At 43.0% G+C, this 22,236-nt stretch overlaps 1 protein-coding gene across 3 annotated transcripts in view; it reads right to left on the bottom strand.

Moving 5' to 3' along the window:
* The window catches only part of LOC116834099 (cilia- and flagella-associated protein 337-like), an 80,968-nt gene that overhangs the window by 28,594 nt on the left and 30,138 nt on the right, over nucleotides 1-22,236 (bottom strand). For all 3 annotated transcript variants that reach the window (XR_012655039.1, XM_032795974.2, XM_032795975.2), the window contains exons 9-16: nucleotides 15,850-15,895; nucleotides 12,474-12,520; nucleotides 9,995-10,112; nucleotides 8,248-8,317; nucleotides 6,022-6,265; nucleotides 5,271-5,376; nucleotides 871-1,022; nucleotides 204-306 (exon numbers count right to left, since the gene is read on the bottom strand). Coding sequence is in view for 2 of the 3 variants with exons in the window: in XM_032795974.2 (XP_032651865.1) it covers nucleotides 204-306; nucleotides 871-1,022; nucleotides 5,271-5,376; nucleotides 6,022-6,265; nucleotides 8,248-8,317; nucleotides 9,995-10,112; nucleotides 12,474-12,520; nucleotides 15,850-15,895 (886 nt within the window). In the remaining variant the exon portion in view is untranslated. The remainder of the gene's footprint in view (nucleotides 1-203; nucleotides 307-870; nucleotides 1,023-5,270; nucleotides 5,377-6,021; nucleotides 6,266-8,247; nucleotides 8,318-9,994; nucleotides 10,113-12,473; nucleotides 12,521-15,849; nucleotides 15,896-22,236) is intronic.

A 22,236-nucleotide genomic window follows, 5' to 3' on the forward strand; every position in this document is an offset into this window, starting at 1 on the left:
CTGAAAGTTTGTCAAAGCTGACTTGCTTTCATGAAACATTTGGGGTTTGCAGAACCAGCATTTTCTGACGAAGCTGTTTCACCGGAAAATCTCTGATCAGCTGGGTGTGTTAAAAATGCACAGATTACATACAATAGATTAGACAGACACATGGAGTCATGTCAGCAGCTACATGGCCTTTACGTGGTATAGTTTTCACTTACAGATCCCTCTGAGCAGCTCACCACGTGCCTGAACTCTTTGTTGTATTTGCAGCACAGAACTGGCTCCTTATGAGATACGATCAAGTGGGACTCTGGAGGAGGCCTGTCTCACGGGAAAACAAACCAAAGCAATGCACCATATCTCAACCGGACTGTACAAGAGTTGGGGAAAGTACAACGGCATTAAGCATTTCTATGCTATTTCCTCAGTACATCTTCCAAAAGGGGGAAAGTGATGCTGTGACTTTAAATTAAAGATACTGATAGCGGTGGGGAGAAAGAGGGAGGCCTATAGTCTCCACACCCATCCCATTGCTAGTCTGCCTGCATCTACTAGACCAAACTCTAGGGAATCTTTGCAAATAATTCCCAGCTGTGCTGCTCCCATAGAATCATAGAATATCAGGGTTGGAAGGGACCTCCGGAGGTCATCTAGTCCAACTCCCTGCTCAAAGCAGGGCCAATCCCCAGCAGCTGTCGTAGTGGGAACCCGAGGAGGGGACAGAGATCTATACTACCCTGTTCCCACAGTGAGTAAACTTCTCCAATTCTATTTCAAATGCTCTAGATTTCCCACACATGCAAACCTCCCGTCCCATCTGTTGAACTTTTGAATAACAGTGAAGAGGCTCACAAACCCTCGAACTCAAATGGGCTTGCCATGTACCTTAATTTTAGATGAAGAAGTGCAAGTGTATCTGCAGCAACACAAAGCGATCTGGTGCCTGGGGTGTAGTGGCAAGCAGTGAGCTCTCCCTTGATTCCACTGGTTTTTGAACAGGCTGTAAATAAACAGGTCTGGTCCACAATATCCCAGATCTGTAGGAAACGATGTTACACAAACAGAACAAAAATTAATAGGGTTGTACTCTAATGTCTGACATGTCCTCATGCAATTCTAAAACTATACTGCTATACTTCCCTTCCCACCCAAGTCAGGTAGTTGTGCATGGCACACGTACTGGAAGGTTAGACCCTTACCAACAGTATCCCCAACACAATGCTGCTAGACCAGGGTCTCTGAGCATTTTAGAATCAGAGAAAGGAAGTAAGCAACAGATTACTTACCCTAAAAATGCTGTGTTACTTTTCCACAGAAGGGAACAGCTACAAGAGAGATTATCCTTGGGGTAGGTCTCGCCCCTCTCTCCTGTTGGAGCTGTTCCTCTTTGTATAAGTACATCCATCCATACTAACTCACTCACAGGGCCAGAGAGATTGACTCTATAGACCAGAGGCTCAGGTACTCACCTGAGATGTGGGAGACCCAAGTTCAAATCTCTGCTCCAGTGAATAATTAATTAGCTATACAAAGTGGAACTGCTTCAATAGGGGAGACTGAGAGAGACCAATGCCAGGATACCTAATAGCCTGGGGGGGTGTTACTCCCTTGGAATACATAAAACCCAGGTGCAAGTCCATAATCTGAATCAGGCAGAGCAGGGATATGAACCCAGGTCATCTACCTCCTAGGTGAGTGCCCAAACCACAAGCCTATTGGGTATTATATACAACACACACATGCTAGTCTGAGAATCCTATTGGATTTAGGCACAAACAAGGGCTCTAAGCAGCTAATTAGCTGTGGTGCAGCATCAGGACTCAGGCACCTTTTTGTGCATACCCACTGGTAGAAACTTAGGCACCTACAGGGTTAGCCAGCAGCTGAGTGGTGGTTGTGAGAATATCAGTAGCACCTAAGTGTTGGATTAGACCCCTAAGTAGCTTTATAGATCTAGTCCTGAGAGTCTTTCCACTGACTCTAGCCCAAGGGTGGGCAAACTTTTTGGTCCAACGGCCACATCTGCGTGGGGAAATTGCATGCAGGGCTGGGGCAGGGGGTTGGGGTGTGGGAGGGGGGTGCAGTGTGCAGGAAGGGGCTCAGGGCAGGGTGTTGGAGTGCAGGAAGGGTGCGGCAGGGGGCTCAGGGCATGGAGTTGGGGTGTGGCATGCAGTAGGGGTTTGGGCTCCAGCCTGGCACTGCTTACCTGGAATGGCTTTGGGATGACAGCGGAGTGCCCCTGTGGCCCCTGGGGTCTGCGCGCTGCCCTTGCCTGTGGGTACCTCCCCTGAAGCTCCCACTGGTTGCGGTTCCCCATTCCCGGCCAATGGGAGCTGCAGGGTGAGGTACCCACAGGCGAGGGCAGTGCACGGAGCCCTCGGCCCCCCCCCCACACAAGGGGCCACTGGGATGTGGTGCCAGCCGCTTCTGGGAGCAGCACGGGGCACATGGGGCGGCAATCCCACTGGCCGGATCCAAAGCCCTGAGGGGCTGGATCTGGTCCACAGCCCATAGTTTGCCCACCCCCACTCTAGCCCTTACTTGGTGAAAGTGCTCTGAGATGAAAGGTGCTATATAAATGTAGACTACTGTTTGTGATTTTCCATCATACCATGGATGCCTAATTCATCCTTAGTCTACACCCAGTGAAGTCAGTGGAAATATACCAGAGATGAATTTAGCCCTATATCTAAATTAATCTTCGGTGTATGTCCACTGACTTCAATGGATATACACTAAGGATGAATTTGGCACATATGGTATAATGGAAAATGATGAACAATAATTTACATTTATAAAACAAGTCAACCCTTGTGCTGTGCTTTTACAAATTCCAAATATAATTTTAAATTAAGGGCAATTAATAAGTTAATCAAAGAGAAAAGGTGCTCACAATGGATGTATACATACTTGGTTCAAACCAGATACAAACGGAGAAAAACAGCGGAATCCTCTGGAAACACAGAAGACCCACACAAACCCCACAAGATGTCTGATTATAAAGTGTGGAGTACAGTTCTAAAGACATGCTTCTGGAAATTAAATAGGTAATTAAAAATAATAATAATATAATAGTGCTCGCTAATATAGCAGTCAGAAACCTAAACTTAATACTGAAGTCATACATTGGAAAAAGTGCAAAGGCTAATATTATTACTATAGGCAGGGTTGATAGCACTGCCTATTATTAAGGTTGCTCAACACTTTCCATTATAAGACCCTGTTTTCTTTTTTATTTGCTTATTTTAGCAAATTTTAACTGCTTGAGCTGAAGTTTTCCATTCTGAGTGTCTACATTAAGCTAAATACTTTTGGAAAATTTCAGCCAAAATGGTTCAGCAGTTTCTGAGAACAAGGGTAAGAAAAAATGTGCTTTACTCAAGTTAAAAAAAAAAATCTATCAAACTTTGTCTTTGGAAAGCTCTAGTTCCTTCTTACTTAGGAGAAAGTATGCTTTAGTTTTAGCAAGGGGCCTGGGCTTTTGTGTCAGGGATGTGCTTTTTGCCATCCCTGTGAAAGCCTGCCAAATTTGGTTAAGTTATAAGCCTTCTTTTTAAAAAAAAATAAATCACAGTTTGCACATGCTAAGTAGAGATTAATTTTAGCAGCTAATCTCCCTGAAGACTCCATCCACCCTGGGCATGCTCCAGCCCAGGGCTAAGCAAGACTTTCCCTGCAATTGCAGCTGTTGGCTGCTGTGGGCCATGCTGGGTCTGAGCACCTACACTAAGAGCAGGGAGACTGTGACACCCTGCTGGGCCCAGGAGTTGGAGAAGGAAACTGCCTGATTCAGATACAGAGGGGACAAAAGATTGACCTACTGGGGTTTGGGAGGAGTAGAATGTGACAAAGAGCTGGGGAGTATAGAAACTGGAACTGGAGAGATCCAGGAGTGGGGGACTAGCTTGTCACAGAGACTGGGAATGAAATGTTGCTGGGGCAGGGGAGGGGAGGGAGATGGTGACAGGTAGTGCAGAGGAGTGAGACTAGGACTTGCTAGGCAAGGAGACCTGTGGGGTGGGATGAGACATCTAACCGTGGAGACTGGGACTGGCTGTGCTAGGAGAATGGGACTTGGAAAGGGTTGAGAAGCCTGGGGTGTGGAAGAGAAAGGACTGGGATAAGTTGAAGGAAATGAGGAAGAAGGGCTCACACTTCAGGGGAATGCACAGAAGAGTCTGTATCACTAGAGCACACTCCCCGTCAAAGCCTCAATGGAGCCCAAGATCCCTGAGTGGGTTACACATTGGCTCAGTGTCTCATTCTCCTGTAGCGCTTGTCTACACAGACAATGACAACCTACTACTGCTACCAGTTGTCCTGTTAGCTCAAATAGTAGAGGTCTGTGCGGTGGATCAGGTTCCACCTCTGCTGATGACCCATGCAAATGTCAGTATGATTTCATGTGACAGAGTTTCAGGTTTTTTTCAGTTAGCTTTTTGAAAACCTAAGCAATTACACATAAAAATCCACATTAAAAGGTTGCAAAGTCAAGCACTCAAAAGTTAGGAAAATGCCAGAATTAATGAGGTCACACGTTGAACAAGAAGAAAGCAGAATATTTGATAGCTTCTCATTAAGTGAGCACTATCCATTCTGTGCACTGAATGAAGCAAAAGAATTGTGGAAAAAATAGTTTGTGTATTTAACAGTCTGCCTGTGCAAAAGAGTCCAAATTAAGGTTGCATGAGGAAACCTTAATTCTAGCATTTCCAACCTTAATAATATTATTTTAATGTAGGGTGGTTGTTTTTGTTGTTTTTTTTGTGCAATACACACGTGTAATACATACACAATGCATGTAATATATGCCTGGTTAGGAGGTTTCAGCAAATGAAGAAACAGAAATACATATCCTAGAGAAATTACTATAGAAGCAAGATCCCTAAATTAAAAAAGAAAACACAAAGTCACTTTCTAAAGTAAAAGAACACTTTAAAAAGTTTAGAGTACTAGATACCTGTTAAAAGTTTTATCATGATTTATGAAACATTTAGCACAAATGCATTTAGTACAACTGAAAACCTAAGAAACTATTGACTCATAGGAGTACTTGCTGGAGTTGTTTTCTACGTTGATCTATTCAAGGGCCAGATCCAACTCCAATTTCGGTTGGAGTCTTTTCTATTGACTTCATTGAGAATTAGATCAGGCCCTACATTTCTATGCTGTACTATTCTGTACGTGTTCGTTTTTAATAGAATGAATATATTTATATTTATTTCCACAAATACAAAATGGAGAACTGGGGTAGGATATCGGACACTTGCTGTACATAGTGGGACCTTAATGGTATTGTCTGTGGACATGGAAAATATTTTCGCATCTTCTGCAGATATGGAGAGATAACAGACTGGTGCTGTGTGGCTTCTGAGTATGCCTGTTGGCTGGCTGAAATTTAATAAGAACAGGTCAATATTAAGCAGTTTCAAATTGATTTTCTTATAAAACAAAGTAAAAATAAATGGGCTGAAATCTGCGACTACTCGCATGTTTGGTGGGAACTGTATTTTGCGTTTTCTCACAAAAACCCCCCCACATAAACAGAGTGGTCTTCCAGTATCAGGCACTTGGAGTGATGTATGTGAAACAATAGCATCTGCTTGCAGAGTTCAGCTTTTAATGAGATGTTAATGCTGCAAAATGGATTCCTAGGCCTCAGTTATAACAATGAGCTCTGTGTGGACAGAGATCATCGTAGGACTGGGGTCTTAGACACAAGCAAAACCTCAAACCGATATTAGATAAAAAATGGAGGATAGTCCAGGAATGTTTATATTTATATAAAATATTAAAACTTATGGGAATGATTTTCCTGCACGCATGTGCGTGTACTGATATTATCAACAGTGCAGAAGAGCCATTCTCTAAACTCACACATATTTCCAGGACATTTGTGATTGTCTCCTCAATGAACTTAGCTGATCCCTATTAACAAGGCAATACACTAGATAGTAAGAATTACTTATCATGAATATGTGGTTACAAAGCCCTTCATAACAGATTATTTCAATGAGTACTGTAACCGTCTCTTACCCAGACATGTAAGGGTTCCACATCCGGATGATTCGATCCATTCCACCTGTCACTATGAGGTTGTTCTTTTTACAGAATGCAAATGTTTTTACTCCTTTGTAGACTTGAAACACAGTCTGATCTCTCTCAGCTCTCTTTGGAGGGATTCTAGGTATCACTTGTCCTTTTCTTGCTTTTGAATCTTTCCCACGGTCCTTTATTTTTTTCATCTGCTGCTCAACATTAGTAGCACCAACAATACACCCTAAAAAGAACATACTCACCTAAACAGCTGATAAATTTGAAAATGTCCTAGACACCTTGGTTCCCACCACCTCCCGCAGTTTAGATACTAATAACTTTCAGCATCAGGAAATGTCTCCCAATAGTCATGATGGTATAATACAGCATCACTCAATTCACTTTAAATAAAATGACAGGCTACATTTTGAATTGACATATTACCACATCTCTGTCATGTTTAAGAATCATAGACGGTAAATCATTTGTGTGCATATGTTTGCTTATTTTAATCTGTAATTAACTCTCATTTCTTTTTCCTAGTTAAACTTTTATATAGTTTATTACAGGATTGGCTACAGGCATTGTCCTTGGTGTAAGATCTAGGTATCAATTGATCTGGGATAAGTGACTGGTTTCTTGGGATTGGAAGCAACCAGAATATTTTGTGACTTTTGGTATAATTTATCACTAAGTCTAGCTTGTCTGGGTGGTACGATAGACTGGAGAGTCTAAAGGGACTGTCTGTGATTCCATGGTAAGACAGTTACAGTGATCCAGGAGTTCATATTTGTGACTGCGTTGGTGAAATCTAATTATAGAACATACCACCAGTTTGGGGTGTCTGCCCTGCTTTTGACAGTCTGCCCTGAGCCACTCCAGACAGCATGACAGCCTGCACAGAGAGGGTACAAATTATCTACTGAGCAATGTTCTTAAATGAACACTGATAAAAATATCAGAAGGACTAGAAAATATTTCAGAGAAATAGGAGATGGGTTGTAAACCTGTCCCAAGCAACTGGCTTTTATAAAGTAGATAACAGAGGTTTTTATTCACTATATTAGTGTGTATAAAACACCATGCAAAATCTATTCTCATGGTATTTCCACCTGGAACAGGAATGAAATTGTTGGCAGTCTCAGGAGAAAGGCTATTCTTGTAAGGTTTCCACTAATAGCCACATAATTGTGATGGAAACAAGAGAACTGGATAGTTTGGACAAACATACTGGGCTTGATGCGGGCCCTTGTCAGGGGACATAGCAGTGAAATCTGCTTGTGACTCTCCTTCTGCCAGCAGGCCCATGGCCAACTGGTTCAACTCCCGAACTGTGTGGGGCTGGTCAGGGATTAGGGCCAAGCCAGCAGGGACATGCACTGATTGGTGTGTCTCCTGCACAGCCCCAGATGGCATTTAAAAATTGCCCCCCCCCCCCGCCCTTCTGACTCAACTGGTCCTGAGGACACAATATAGAGTCACAGAATATCAGGGTTGGAAGGGACCTCAGGAGGTCATCTACTCCAATCCCCTGCTCAAAGCAGGACCAATCCCCAGACAGATTTTTACCCCAAATGGCCCCCTCATGGACTGAACTCACCACTCGGGGTTTAACAGGCCACTGGTCAAACCACTGAGCTACCCCTCCCCCTGTGGAAGGTCATTCTAGCCTCCTAATGATAGGATACTTAGCTGAACTAAATCAGAAGACTGAAAAACTCTTTGAGCCTGTGGCTACATTAGAAATTTCAAAGCGCTGCCCCGGCAGTGCTGTGGGAGTGCAGCCGCGGCAGCGCTGTGAAGTGTGAGTGTAGTCAGAGCCGCAGCACTGGGAGAGAGCTGTCCCAGCGCTGCTTGTAAACCACATCCCTTACGGGTGTAACGTGCAGCGCTGGGAGCCGTGCTTCCAGCGCTGCCTCCCTGATTACACCGACACTTTACAGCGCTGCATCTTGCAGCGCTCAGGGGGGTGTTTTTTCACACCCCTGAGCGTGAAAGTTGCAGCGCTGTAAAGTGCCAATGTAGCCAAGCCTTTCTCCCATCATCAGCTACAATCTTACATACAGTGGCACTACTAAAAATAAGGTCAACCAGGTGACAGCAACGTGACCAGCACTATACCACAGGTAAGACTGCGGCAGACATGGAGAGGGAACTGTGGGTAAATCAGAGAAACATTAAGTTGAAAGAAATTTCTAGAGGCCTTAATAGGAGTAAAATGGTTACCTATTACTAAAGCTGTAGGTTCATGGTTGGAGGTAGAAATCACTGCTTTAATGGAATCATAGTAGTGCAGCTAAAAGGAACAGAACGAGAGATTATTATTTAATATAAATGATACACAATACTGATTAGAAGAGAATATAGTGTGCTGGGATTATTTCATTTGTTTCTGTTCTTTTGTTTCTGAAGGCAGAATGTATAAATAAGAATATTTAAAGTTGTTTGCCTAAGGGTGGGTTGAGTGAGTGCATTACAATGGCTCTTATTCCAGCACGTTTCTGCTGTTTTCTCATGTAAAAAGGACAGAATGTGCATATATCACTCCTTTGTGTATCCAAAAGCATGACCTGCAGATTCTAAATTCCATTTCAGGATTCTCTGTGCAAGTCAGAGGCATCCCTACATCTTCCCAGAAGGACCAGAACATGGAAAACAATCTGCTACTTCATCTGAGCTAGAGTCAGCCTGGTGGGGCTACCACTGCTTCCAGAAACCAGCAGCAGCAATTAGAAAAGTAAAAAAATACTCAGCGCCCATCATGTACACTGGTATGTAACCTCCAGACTGGTTATCGGCCTTCAAGAACATAAAACATGACCCATAAAGCTGCACTTTAAAACAAGTCTTGACCCTTCCTCCAAGGTCAAGGAGAGTTCTCAAGCATCCAGCCCAGTGTGGTGCTGCTGCACATGGGTTCAGGATTTGGGAACCTAACGTCTGAGCCACACTGATCCAATGACAAGAACGCTGGGGCTGGGGAAAGAGGAAGCCATTATTCTAGATATGAAAGGAGTGTAAACTGTGCAAAGGTTACTCCAGTGCTGAGGCTGCAATAGAGACCCAGTTGCTTGGTCTGTGCAATGGGGCTAAAATTTGGATCTAAAATTCTTTCTAGGTATGAGGGCATAGCTTTAGAAAAGCTTATGGTGCTATAATAAATACATTTTATCTCTAGTGCCCTGCTCAGATACAAAATGTGTATCCACATCCAATCCACAATCCGCAAAGATGGTCCGTGGATAAAAAGAGGATATCCACAGATTTGCAGGGCTCTATTTATCGCATCAGATCAGCTAGTGAGTCAATGTATAAATATGCCACTAGCCCATCTCCACTGGGACTACCTTTATCGTTCCAAAACTCAGAATAGCTTCAGAGAGCTACCAAATACTTCCTCCTTATCCCCCACAATGACATCGTTGAAAGGTCCTGGATGGGCAACGTTCAGTCCAGGGGCAGCAACAACTTCAAAGTTTGTACACCTTGCAGTCAGGGCTATAAAAGATTGAGAGCATTTCTTTAGTTCCATGCTCGTTCTCCTTTAGCTTCTGACTTTGGATCCTGGAGGTGCAGTAATCCCAAACTCAGCTCTCCCCTCATTCAGGCCCCAATCGGCAAGGAACTTACACACATGCCTAACTTTAAAAGCTTGCACTACAGAAGTCAAATTGAAAACTAAACAGTTGTTGAATTTGGGCTTCACAATTTTCAATCTGAATTTCATGCCTTATTCTCTATTGTCAAGCCCTCATTCTTTCTTATATCAAGTTTGACAGTTTGTGCCATTTCCCTGTTCTTCCTGTCATACTGCTGACAGCGCTATTCTAAATGACAAGTAAGAGAGTTTTTTCTGTAGACTGACTAGATACTGTGGCTGAAACCTTATTTATCTATTCCCATGGTGATTTCTTTTATAGAAAACTTTCAATTTTATTTCTTTTGGGGTCAGGAAGGATTTTGGTTCTTTTACCTGTGTAACCCAGTCCCCATGCACTTTCCAACGAATGTAAGTCACATTTGGAGAAAGAACAGCATTCTCAATGCCAATACTAGGCAGGTTTTCAGCCATTGGCAGTTTCTTCCACGTTCTGAAAAATCAAGATACAAAGAAGTGCTTAAGTGCTAGGAAGCAAATATTTCCTCACCCTTCTTGGTCGTGCACCGCTCCTAAAATCTGGACTATTTCTGGCATTAAGATCCCAATCCGAGGTTGTTATTTCAAAAGACTGTAGCTATTTATCTTGCCTTTTGGGATACTGAAAAGTTGCCCCAGCAATTTCTGATTGCAGGCTACTACAGCAGGCACCCTGCTGAGGAGAGAAGAGTAGCTGTTGGAGAAGCCAGTAAAGGAGCTGCCTGGGTCTATATTAGCAAGGATCCAGGGAGGACTGAGGGATGGGGGAGGGCAGACCACTAGTGGGCAGGAGTCATACTGGGGGAGGAAAAAAGACAATCTACTCTTCCAAGCTCTGCCCATGTGAGTTGCCAAAATGAGACAGTGCTTAGAGTAGATCTTGTGGCTTTCTGAGCTCCTCCTCAGTATGACTTGAATATGCCCATGGGCTCTACTGGGCTCCTGGGTCCTGGCTCCCTTATGACTCTGGACAAAAAATAATTAGTGGCATCTCCTAATGCCATCCACTTATGGCAGCAAAATGAGACATCACTCACAGTAAATTGTGCAGTCTGTGGCACTTCCTCTCCTCCATGAGGAATTAAATAGTTCATCATCATCACTGGTATTTGAGTTAAATGTCAACATAGTTAACACTGTATGATTTGGAAGACTGGCAGGACAACACTTAGAGCGCCCTGATCCTTCCCCGGGGCCAGAGCCAGGGAGGGGCACCCTCCCCTAGCACAGGGGAACCTACCCAACAGGGGGCGCAGGGACCTCCGACTGGGGGGAAAGTGAGCTACCGGAGACAGGGCTTAATAGGGCGGAGACCAGGGCTTTTTCCCAAGGTGGGGAACCCGAGGCACAGCCAATGAGAGCTGTGCTCCAGCCCAGTCAGCGAGATGGGAAAGGTTCCACTCCCTACCTCAACAGCTGATTTTCAGACGGAGCTACAGAAGGATCTATCCTTGAGAACTAGACAGCAAGAAAGGGGTCAGAATACTGTACTGCTGCATATTGGCTCAATCTGAGCCCTGCTGGTGGGGTCCATTCTTTCCTTCCCCTCCCTATGCTAGAGAATACAGCAGCTTTTTCCCTTCAGCCATGAGGATATGTACAGCTCCTTTTCTGTCAGGGAGAACAGTGCAGGAATGCTCTCTTCTGTAGTGTCTATCACCCATTTTTTCCCCGGACAAAGTGGCCTCAAGCTCATTCCCTCACTCTTCGGTGTCTCCCTAGCATCACCCTCGTCTACATGTACTTCCTTGGGGTTTTTTAAATGTAGCAAACACAAGCCGTCTCTTACTGGCTGTCCCAACACATTTGCTTATGGAAACAACTGGCCAAGTTACAAGTGAAGTTAAACTGCTAACTCTCTTCACTGGGATTTTAATGCCAACAATTGTTGAGACATGTTTCAAGTGTCATAGCGGCTAGGAGCAACACTGGTAAAACAGTTCATAAAACGTTGCTCAAACCATAAGGGTTTGGATTCCTGACCATTAGTATTGAAGGTTTAGGATTTCAAGCCAGCTGAGTGGAGGTGGAAATTGTTTCACAGTCCAATCCTTCAACCCTTTGAAAAATGACTAGTAGTCAGGGTCCTTACAGGTGTCCCTTGGTAAATAAATGAACTTTGTTGTCCACTGAAGGAAGGACAAGAAGGAATGGGCTTAATCTGCAGAAAGGGAGATTTATGGTAGATATTAAGGAAAGCTTTCTAACTATAAGGGTAGTTAAGCTCTGGAATAGGCTTCCAAGGGAGGTTGTGGAATCCCCATGACTGGAAGTTTTTAAGAATAGGTTGGACAAACATCTGTCAGGGATTATCTAGGTTTACTTGGTCCTACCTCAGCACAGGGGGATGAACTCAATGACCTGTGGAAGTCTCTTCCAGCCCTACATTTCTTTGATTCTACTAGGATATAGGCAAATGATTTGGCCACAGACACTGAACTGGGGTTTCTTGGAACAACAATGAAAAAAGCAATAAGTGCCACCTGTTGGGTTAATCATGTAGCTGTCTAAATATTTTTGAATCTGCTGTATTTCTCTTCATTTTCTCTGTATCCAAGTTTAGTATCCTCTGACACTTGGAAGCCTGCTGCACTAGTGTCATGTCCAAGGATCCCAACTTGATACCTCTGCAGACACAAGAGCCAGAATGCTTTGGGGATGTCAGTTAAAAGCACAGATCAGTGTAACAGAAGAAAATGAGCACAGTTAACCTCCGTGATAACACTTATAAAGATCTTTAGTGTTCAGTTAAATGGATGAAGCAACTGCATTTTTGTCAGTTTTTTAAATTATATTTAAAATGTAAAGTACTTACCGTAGAAGTTCCCCCACAGAAGACAAAAGTAAGATATTCACACATCCCTGAAAATTGGAAAAAAAAAAAAAAGTTATAGAAATTGCAAGTATAGGGCTAAATCCTGTAGTTCTTATTCAGTCTCTGAAGTAAGTGGGAGGAGATTTACCAGAATGAGGATTCCTGGACTATATTTAGCAGATGGATAATTAATGCTGTATAGACAAGGTGGGTGAGGTAACGTCTTTTATTGGACCACCTTTTGTTTGAGAGATACAAGCTTCCAAGCTTTCAAGATCCCTGGGTCCTATCACAACATGTGGTATGCCCCATCCCATGCACGAAATGCCCCAATAGCAACTATGTGGGCATAGGCGCCGACTTTCCAATGTGCAGGAGAGTGCTCAATGATAAAAGACAAGAACACCATATCACTTGTGGGTGAAGATTTTTCACAAAGCGCTCACTCTATATCTGACCTACCAATCCTCATCCTCAAAAGACACCTGCACAACACTTTCAAAAGACTAGCCAAGGAGCTTAAATTCATAACTTTGCTTGGCACAAAAAATCATGGAGCAAACGGAGATGCTGGATTTATGGTTTATTACAACCATCTATTAACAACTTACCCCCACACTGTTCCCTCTCCCTTTCTTTCCTCCCTATGACTAGAGAGGTGTTAACATGCCACTTCATCTTGAATGGTTCCTTAAAAGATGTGTTCACTACTTAAGCTAAACAATCCATTCCAACTTGTCTTTAGCTGTGACACTCTGAGGGCAAGTCCACATTTAAAATTCTGCCATGCTTTAACGAAGACGCTATATGCCAAGGGGAGAGAGCTCTCCCATCACTGTAGTTAATCCACCTCCCCAAGAGGCGGTAGCTAAATTAACAGGAGAAGATATCCCGCCAACATAGCACTGTTTACATGGAGGGGTCAGGCTGGCGTAACGATGTCGCTCAGGGGTGTGAATTTTTCACACCCTGAGTGACGTAGTTATACTGATATATATCTGTAGTATAGACCAGACCTGAATTAGTTTCACAGATCTGAAGAAGAGCTCTATGTAAGCTTTAAATCTTGTCTTTCTCACCAACAGAATTTGGTCCAACAAAACGATAATACCTCACCCACCTTGTCTCTCTATTACCCTGCAATAGAATGTAAAAATGTATTATACCCTTCAGCCACAAGGGGGTGCAATGTGTAACATACTTTATCTAAAAAAGAACAGGAGTACTTGTGGCACCTTAGAGACTAACAAATTTATTTCAGCATGAGCTTTCGTGAGCTACAGCTCACTTCTTTGGATGCATAGAATGGAACACACAGACAGGAAATATTCATACATACAGAGAACATGAAAAGGTGGAAGTATGCATACCAACAGGAAGAGTCTAATCAATTGAGATGAGCTATCATCAGTGGGAGAAAAAAAAGTGATCATTAAGATGACCCATAAAAGGTGTGAGGAGAACTTAACATAGGGAAAGAGATTCAGCCACGCCATCAGGGGTTTGTTCACCTGCACATCTACCAACGCGATATATGCCATCATGTGCCAGCAATGCCCCTCTGCCATGTACATTGGCCAAACCAGACAGTCTCTACGCAAAAGAATGAATGGACACTAATCTGACATCAGGAATCATAACATTCAAAAACCAGTGGGAGAACACTTCAACCTTTCTAACCACTCAGTGACAGACTTGAAGATGGCAATTTTGCAACAAAAAAAACTTCAAAAACAGACTCCAAAGAGAGACTACTGAACTCGAATTAATACACAAATTAGATACAATTAACTCAGGCATAAACAGAGACTGGGAATGGTTGGGTCATTACACTAATTGAATCTATTTCCCTATGTTAAGTTCTCCTCACACCTTCTATGTGTCATCTTAATTATCACTTCAAAAGTTTTTTTTCTCCTGCTGATGATAGCTCGTCTCGGTTGATTAGACTCTCCCTGTTGGTATGCATACTTCCACCTTTTCATGTTCTCTGTATGTATAAATATCTCCTGTCTATGTGTTCCATTCTATGCATCCGAAGAAGTGAGCTGTAGCTCACGAAAGCTCATGCTGAAATACATATGTTAGTCTCTAAGGTGCCACAAGTACTCCTGTTCTTTTTGCGGATACAGATTAACACGGCTGCTACTCTGATAATTTATCTCAGCTGGTCACAGCTAGAGCCAGGAAGTGCTTTAAAGGATCTTACAGTGAACACATCTGGTATCTCTCTCTGGGAAGAAAGCTCTGTAGCCAGTCCATATCTGGTACAGAAGCCTGACCTACGAGTGGCAGTCCTGCAACCTACTGTATAAAACGTGTATCTGACACACACCATCCATTGGATAATCAAGGAGACTGGCCAGGAGATACTGCTAGGACAGCTCCCTTGACTACCCAAAGGTCTAAGGGATGCCCCCTGAGCTCATGGCTTATATCTAAGCCTCTTCATTTTCAGTTGAAACCGATTTTTACCGAAAAAATCCCAGGTTTTACAAAAAGGTTGTTTTTTTTTCCAATTTTCACTCTACTTTTGTATCATTAAAATATTATATAAATATATATAAACTTGTTTTATTAGGAAAATACAATACATTGCATGAGATATATGTATTATGATAATACATTAATCTGTGTGCATATGCAAAACTGCCTGTTGACGTATGTATTAATCTAGAAGATAAAACAATAAAAGAAACAGGCACACATGAAAGCTCTGAAATGCATGTGAATCTGAACAAACTGATGAATCTGAAACCCATCATGTACACATTTCAATATTAGCAGATAACGGTTTAAACATCTGACACATTAAAATGGGAAGAAAATGAAAATCTGTATCAGAATATGTTTCAGAACACAAGGATGTATTCAAAAGTTTTAAAAAAACAAAAACAGGAGAAAAGGATGAAGTTGAATGTATGCATTGCAAATGGTGGGGGCCAATTATTAAATGTAAATATTTATAGGTTAATGTATCTAAGTCTACAACAGTAAACTGTTTATTCAAATGAAAAGTTTTATTTGGGGAGTAGAGATGTATTGTTTTCTTAAACTCAGAGGTGGCATTGTGTTTTAAGTTCTGTTTTAGTTCTGTAGCAAACCAGATTGAATTCCATTTATCAAAGCATTAATCTATTGAATACTGTTTCCCCCAATCCTTCCGTTCACCAAAATAAACCACAATATTTACCCAGAAAAATTATTAATAGTTTTCCACCAATTTTCACCTGTTTTTGTTGTTGTAGTCATAAACACTGATAATACCCTGGAAAAATTAAATAAAATAAAAACTTAAAATAAAGCGCCTTACTTATATCAAACACTGTTGTTCTGTTGTTGTTGTTTTAAAAACAAAAAAACAAAAACAATCTACCTGGTCATCACCATACAGAATCATGCACTCGTCGGGATCGGTGCAACTAAAAAAAGATGGAAAAAAGGATAATTGCAAGCTAGTCAGAACACTTCAGTTTAAAAGAAATGGAAGTAGTATTGAGTCCAACATACATTAGACAAAACAAATGCCATGTTCACAGGCAGTGGCGGATTAGCCATTGGGCCAACGGGGCCTGTGCCCAGGTGACCCAGCCAATTGGGGGGCCCTGGAAAAGTGGGCACCCTGGCACTCCTCCCCCTTCCTTGCTCTGGCCCAGGGCCCCACTAACCCCTAATCCGCCTTGTTCACAGGTGTGGCATTCTGTGGAGACTAAATTCAGGCATGGTATAAGGATAAATGTTCTACTTAATTCAATGGCAGGTATTTACACTGGGGACGAATTTGGTCCCCAGCAGTGTTGTGGATGGTGCAAGTAAATGTTAATGGAAAGAGAGGGCTGCTTTATCTTACATATTGCTGATAACAGGTTGGAATATGATGACATTCATGCAGCCTACCCTGTTAAGTGTGAAACCACAACTAACATCATCAAACCAGCAAGCAATACACGTGCAACAGAGATTCCTGATAACCCAGTGGCCTAGAAATCACAAAGCTCTGGGATGAAGACCCATGGTCAATAATTCTGCTCCTCAGGCATAATGGAACTTTCTATCACAAAGGTGAAGCTCATCTGTGCCGGAGACAAGAACTTATTAGAGGCTGATCCAACACTGCACAATGAATTTCCATAGGAACTGAGGGCCATCATAAACCTCACTGCTTTCTGCTCCAAGTGAAAAGTACGCATTTTTGGCTTCTTTTCTCTGTCATGAACACAGAGAGAGAACAAACCAGACATGCCATGTGCTGCTCCTGCCCTCTGCCTTGGAGCTGCTCCCGGAAGCCTCCTGCTTGCTGTGAAGGGTGGTGGGGAAGACGGGTGCTAATCTCAGGGTGTCTTCTTCCCTCTGCTCCTGCCCCCTCTCCCCCTGCTCTTGTACCTTATCTCCACAGAGCAGAGGCGGGACACGACAAGGCTCAGGACAGAGGGAGCTTGCTGGCAGCAACTGCTGTCTCAGCTTGCTGATCTACTTAAAAAGGCAACATACTTAGAGTGGGCTCAGCATACTTAGAGGGGCAATGCACGTCTCTCTCGGTCTCTCTCTCACACCCATACCCCCCACATACAAAATGTGTGCCTCTGTCTCTCTGCCATACTGTGTCTCCTCCCTCCATTCGTGCTGCCTTGTGGAGTGTGAAGCTACATTAACAACAATGTATTAACCCTTGGCTGAATGTTAATTCATCATTTAGCAGCAAGGCATTCCCTGGGAAATACGGGGAAATTGGATTCACTTAGCATCGTTTCGCTTAAAGTAGCATTTTTCGGGAACATAACTACAATGTTAAGCGAGGAGTTACTGTATGTTGTTTATGCATTACCAGAAGGCACTCGGATACTACGGTGATGAGCGAGATAGAGATAGTGATGAAGGAGAATACGAACAGAATACTTCTCTATGTTACCCCTGTTTTTGCACATTCACAGAATGACAAATTGGTGAAAATTATTTCACTACTTTGACACAAAGTGTAAGCCACTCCCTCATTCATGTCCCTGCTGAATTTGGCCTTGATATTTCCAGGGACCCATTTACTCAATGTTGCATTTGGCACCGGGAATTTAATGCAGAATTTAATGTCACAAGTGCAGAGTTTAACGCCATAAACTAGAACACAGACTGTGCACAAGGAGATTTTTTTTAAATGAAGAAAAACAGTGGCTCATCTTGTCCAGTTTGTTCAATATCTTCATCAGTGATTTAGATAATGGCATAGAGAGTACATTTATGAGGTCTGTGGCTGATACCAAGCTGGGAGATGGTGCAAATCCTTTGCGGGATAGGATTCAAATTCAAAATGATCTAGACAAACTGGAGAAAGGGTCTGAAGTAAATAGGATGAAATTCAGTAAGGACAATGCAAAGTATTCCACTTAGGAAGAAACAATCAGTTGCACACATACAAAATGAGAAATGACTGCCTAGGAAGGAGTACTGCGGAAAGGGATCTGGGAGTCACAGTGGATCACAAGCTAAATATGAGTCAAGAGTGTAACACTGTTGCAAAAAAACAAAAACAAAACAAACAAAAAACGCAAACATCATTCTGGATTGTATTAGCATGAGTGTTTTAAGCAAGACACAAGAAATAATTCTTCCGCTCTCCTTCATGCCAATTAGGCCACAACTGGAGTATTGTGTCCAGTTCTGGGTACCAGATTTCAGGAAAGATGTGGACGAATTGGAGAAAGTTCAGAGGTGAGTGTGATGTTATTGACATAAACTGGGACAATATAGATCATTGTTGCTACCACTGTTATATATTTGCAGCAAATATTGTACAAAGAGTGTCGTGTGAGGTGTCTATAAAGAGGTTATGATTTGATGGTTATGATTATTCTATCTGCATGTGTCTATCATTTTTGTAGTTAAAGTTATGAATATTGGCTTTGTACCTGTATCTCAATGTGTTTTGATTCTAAATAGCCTCAGTGAAACACTTGGTCAGCTCCTTAAGAAGGGACTATTCTCAGCAAGTGCCCAATCAAGAAACACTTAACTGACAATGGACTTTGGGAGATGCCAATCCACATCTGAGCTTTCCCGGAAACCTTCAAACTAACATGTAAGTAATGGTGTCTGCCTGCAAACTGAGCCATGCATGAATATGTCACTTGCCCATGTGACTCCAAGCACCATCTTGCTGCTGTGATTTTCCACAGTAAGAACAAAGAGGGGTCCTTCCAGGGGCAGAGAATATAAAAGGCCCTGAAACTCCTTCAATCTTGTCTTCAATCCTGCTTCTTACCTCTGGAGGGACTTTGAAGCTCTAAACAAAGGACTGAATGACCCACTCCAGCTGTGGATGTACTCCAGAGACCTGATTTGAACCTGCAGTTTATTCTATCACTGCTACAAGCCTGAACCAAGAACTTCCCCTTTACTGTATGTATTTGATTCCATTTAACCAATCCTTGCTCTCATCTGTATCTTTTTCCTTTTATGAATAAACCTTTCGATTTTAGATTCTAAAGGATTGGCAACAGCATGATTTGTGGGTGAGATCTGCCTTGTATATTGACCTGGGTCTGAAACTTGGTCCTTTGGGATCGAGAGAACCTTTTTTCTTTTATTAGGGTATTGGTTTTCATAACAAGTCATCCCCAGAATGAGTGGCACTGGTGGTGATACTGGAAAACTGGAGTGTCTAAAGGAATTGCTTGTGTGACTTGTGGTTAGCCAGTAGGGTGAGACCAAAGTCCTCTCTGTCTGACTAGTTTGATTTGCCTTAGAATGGAAAAACCCCAGCCTTGGGCTGTAACTGCCCTGCTCTAAGCAATTTGTCCTGAATTGATACTCTCAGAAGTGTCCCACCAAGGGCAGCATCATTACAGAGAGCAACATAAATGATTAAAGGTCTAGAAAACATGATCTATGAGTAAGGCTGTGAGTCTGTCATGGAGGTAAAGTTAAAACACTCATCTGTCATGTGTTCATGTACACAGACTTTCTCAAATTTTCCTGTGACTTTCTGTGATCTCTGTGACTTCTGCAGCCGGTGATGCTGGGTCAGGGGCTGCCCCCTCCCACACACCCTGACTTGGGCTATAGGCCTGGGGTTGGGGAGTGCTTACCTCGGGGTGTGGGGCTCCCCAGTTTCCACAGCCCTGCAGGTCCTAGGTGGCGAAGGGGCCGGGGGCGGGGGGACCCACCCCAGCTCCCATTGGCTGCAGTTCCTGGCCAATGGGAGCTGCGGCAGCTGGTGCTTGTGGTGGAAGCAGCGCACCAAGCCCCCTGACCCCTCCACCGCCTAGGAGCTGCAGGGACACGGAGCTGGGTAGGGAGCCCCCGTCAACCCACTCCCACCCCCAGCAACAGCAGGGTCTCCTGGGTCACCTCCCGCAACACCTGTGGTGCTCCCGGACTGCCCTCCCCACCCCCAGAGCACCCGCAGTCCCCCGCCCAAGTTTTCATCATGGGTATTTAAGTCATTGACAGGCTTTTAAATCACTAGAGTACTTTTGAAGTCCTACCTCAAGTAATTTGCCCAAGGTTGCATAGGAAGTCTGTGTACATGAACACGTGACAGATGAGTGTTTTGGTAACATTTAGAAACAAAGAGAAACAAAATACCTTTTATAGAAAATAAAATGAGGATTTCCAGTTGCTTAATGATCTCTAGTACTCGGCAACTACTACAGAACTTCATGAGGAAGCACTGTGGTCATTTCCTCCACACTACTCAATTAGGGAGGTTGTGGAATCTCCATCTCTTGAGATATTTAAGAGTAGGTTAGATAAATGTCTATCAGGGATGGTCTAGACAGTATTTGGTCCTGCCATGAGGGCAGGGGACTGGACTTGATGACCTCTCGAGGTCCCTTCCAGTCCTAGAATCTATGAATCTACCACCCAATGTCCAGTTAGAGTAATCTCCTACCTCCCACCCTCATTGCATATTTATCCGTGCACAATATTTTGGTGATAGCTTCTCAACATGCACATTACAAAGTCTCACATTCACTCTTTATTACAGCCCTGATGCACCACTGTACTTAAGCACTTGCCTAACTTTAAGCATATGAGTGTCCCAGTATCTTGCTGAATAAGAGCCAAAATGTACAAATTAAAGTAAAAAACTAAAACTCTGATAACAGTCTATAGGGATAAAATAATCAACTGACAATGAAACACTGTATGTCTGACAGGATATTGTAAAGAAATAGCACAAGATACCACAGAAACAGAAAAACTGAACACTGAGATGATACCAAGACCAGACAGATATCACAAATAAAATATCTTGGGTCTAAAAGTGTGCAATGAAATACTATTTATAGAATTATGGACTATCAGGGTTGGAAGGGACCCCAGGAGATCATCTAGTCCAATCTCCTGCTCAAAGCAGGACCAATTCCCAACTAAATCATACCAGCCAGGGCTTTGTCAAGCCTGACCTTAAAAACCTCTAAGGAAGGAGATTGCACCACCTCCCTAGGTAACCCATTCCAGTGCTTCACCAACCTCCTAGTGAAAAAGTTTTTCCTAATATCCAACCTAAACCTCCCTCACTGCCACTTGAGACTATTACTCTTTGTTCTGTCATCTGCTACCACTGAGAACAGTCTAGATCCATCTTCTTTGGAACCCCCTTTCAGGTAGTTGAAAACAAAGCAAATCCCCCCTCGTTTTTTTCTTCTGCAGACTAAACAATCCCAGTTCCCTCAGCCTCTCCTCATAAGCCATGTGCTCCAGCCCCCCAATCATTTTTGTTGCCCTCCGCTGGACTCTCCAATTTTTCCACATCCTTCTTGCAGTGTGGGGCCCCAAACTGGACATAGTACTCCAGATGAGGCCTCATCAATGTTGAATAGAGGGGAATGATCGCATCCCTCAATTTGCTCGCAGTGCTCCTACTTATTCAGCCCAAAATGCCACTAGCCTTCTTGGCAACAAGGGCACACTGTCGACTCATATCCAGCTTCTCATCCACTGTAACCTGCCATAATTATAAAGGGAAGACTACCCACCTTCCTGTATACAGTACTATAAAATCCCTCCTGGCCAGAGGCACAAAATCCTTTTACCTGTAAAGGGTTAAGAAGCTCAGGTAACCTAGCTGGTTCCTGACCAAAAGGACCAATAAGAGGACAAGATACTTTCAAATCTGGGGAGGGGGAAAAGGCTTTGTTTTGTCTGTCCTTTGTCTGTCTGTCCTGTGTGCTTGCCAGAGACAGATCAAGAAGGCAAGCAATCCAACGCCATTAGAACTAGTAAGTAATAATAAGGGAATGCATTAGCTTACTTTTATTTTGCCTTGTGATTTTCCTTGTCTAGAGGGAGGTTTTGTCTACAGGGAAGTTTATCCCTGGATTCGTTTTGCCCAGAGGGGAGATCCTCTATGTTCTTGAGTCTTTTGTTATTCTGTAAAGTACTTACCATCTTGATTTTAGAGGTAATTCTTTTACCTTTTCTTTAATTAAAATTCTTCTGTTAAGAACCTGATTGTTTTTTTATTGTTTTAAGATCCAAGGGTTTGTGTCTGTGTTCACCTGTACCAATTTGTGAGGATATTATTCTCAAGCCCTCCCCAGGAAAGGGGGTGTAAGGGCTTGGGGGATTATTCTAAAGCCTGCCCAGGAAAAGGGGTGTAGGGACTTGGGGGGATATTTGGGGAAGGTAGGGCTCCAAGTGGCCCTCTGTAAATGTTTGTTTAAATCACTTGGTGGTGGCAGCGTTACTTAATCCAAGGAATAGGGGAGTTTTTAACCTAAGATGGTAGAAATAAGCTTAGGGGTCTTCATGTAGGTCTCCACAT

The sequence above is a fragment of the Chelonoidis abingdonii genome, chromosome 1 (genome assembly GCF_003597395.2).
Source record: "Chelonoidis abingdonii isolate Lonesome George chromosome 1, CheloAbing_2.0, whole genome shotgun sequence".
NCBI lineage: Eukaryota > Metazoa > Chordata > Testudines > Testudinidae > Chelonoidis > Chelonoidis abingdonii.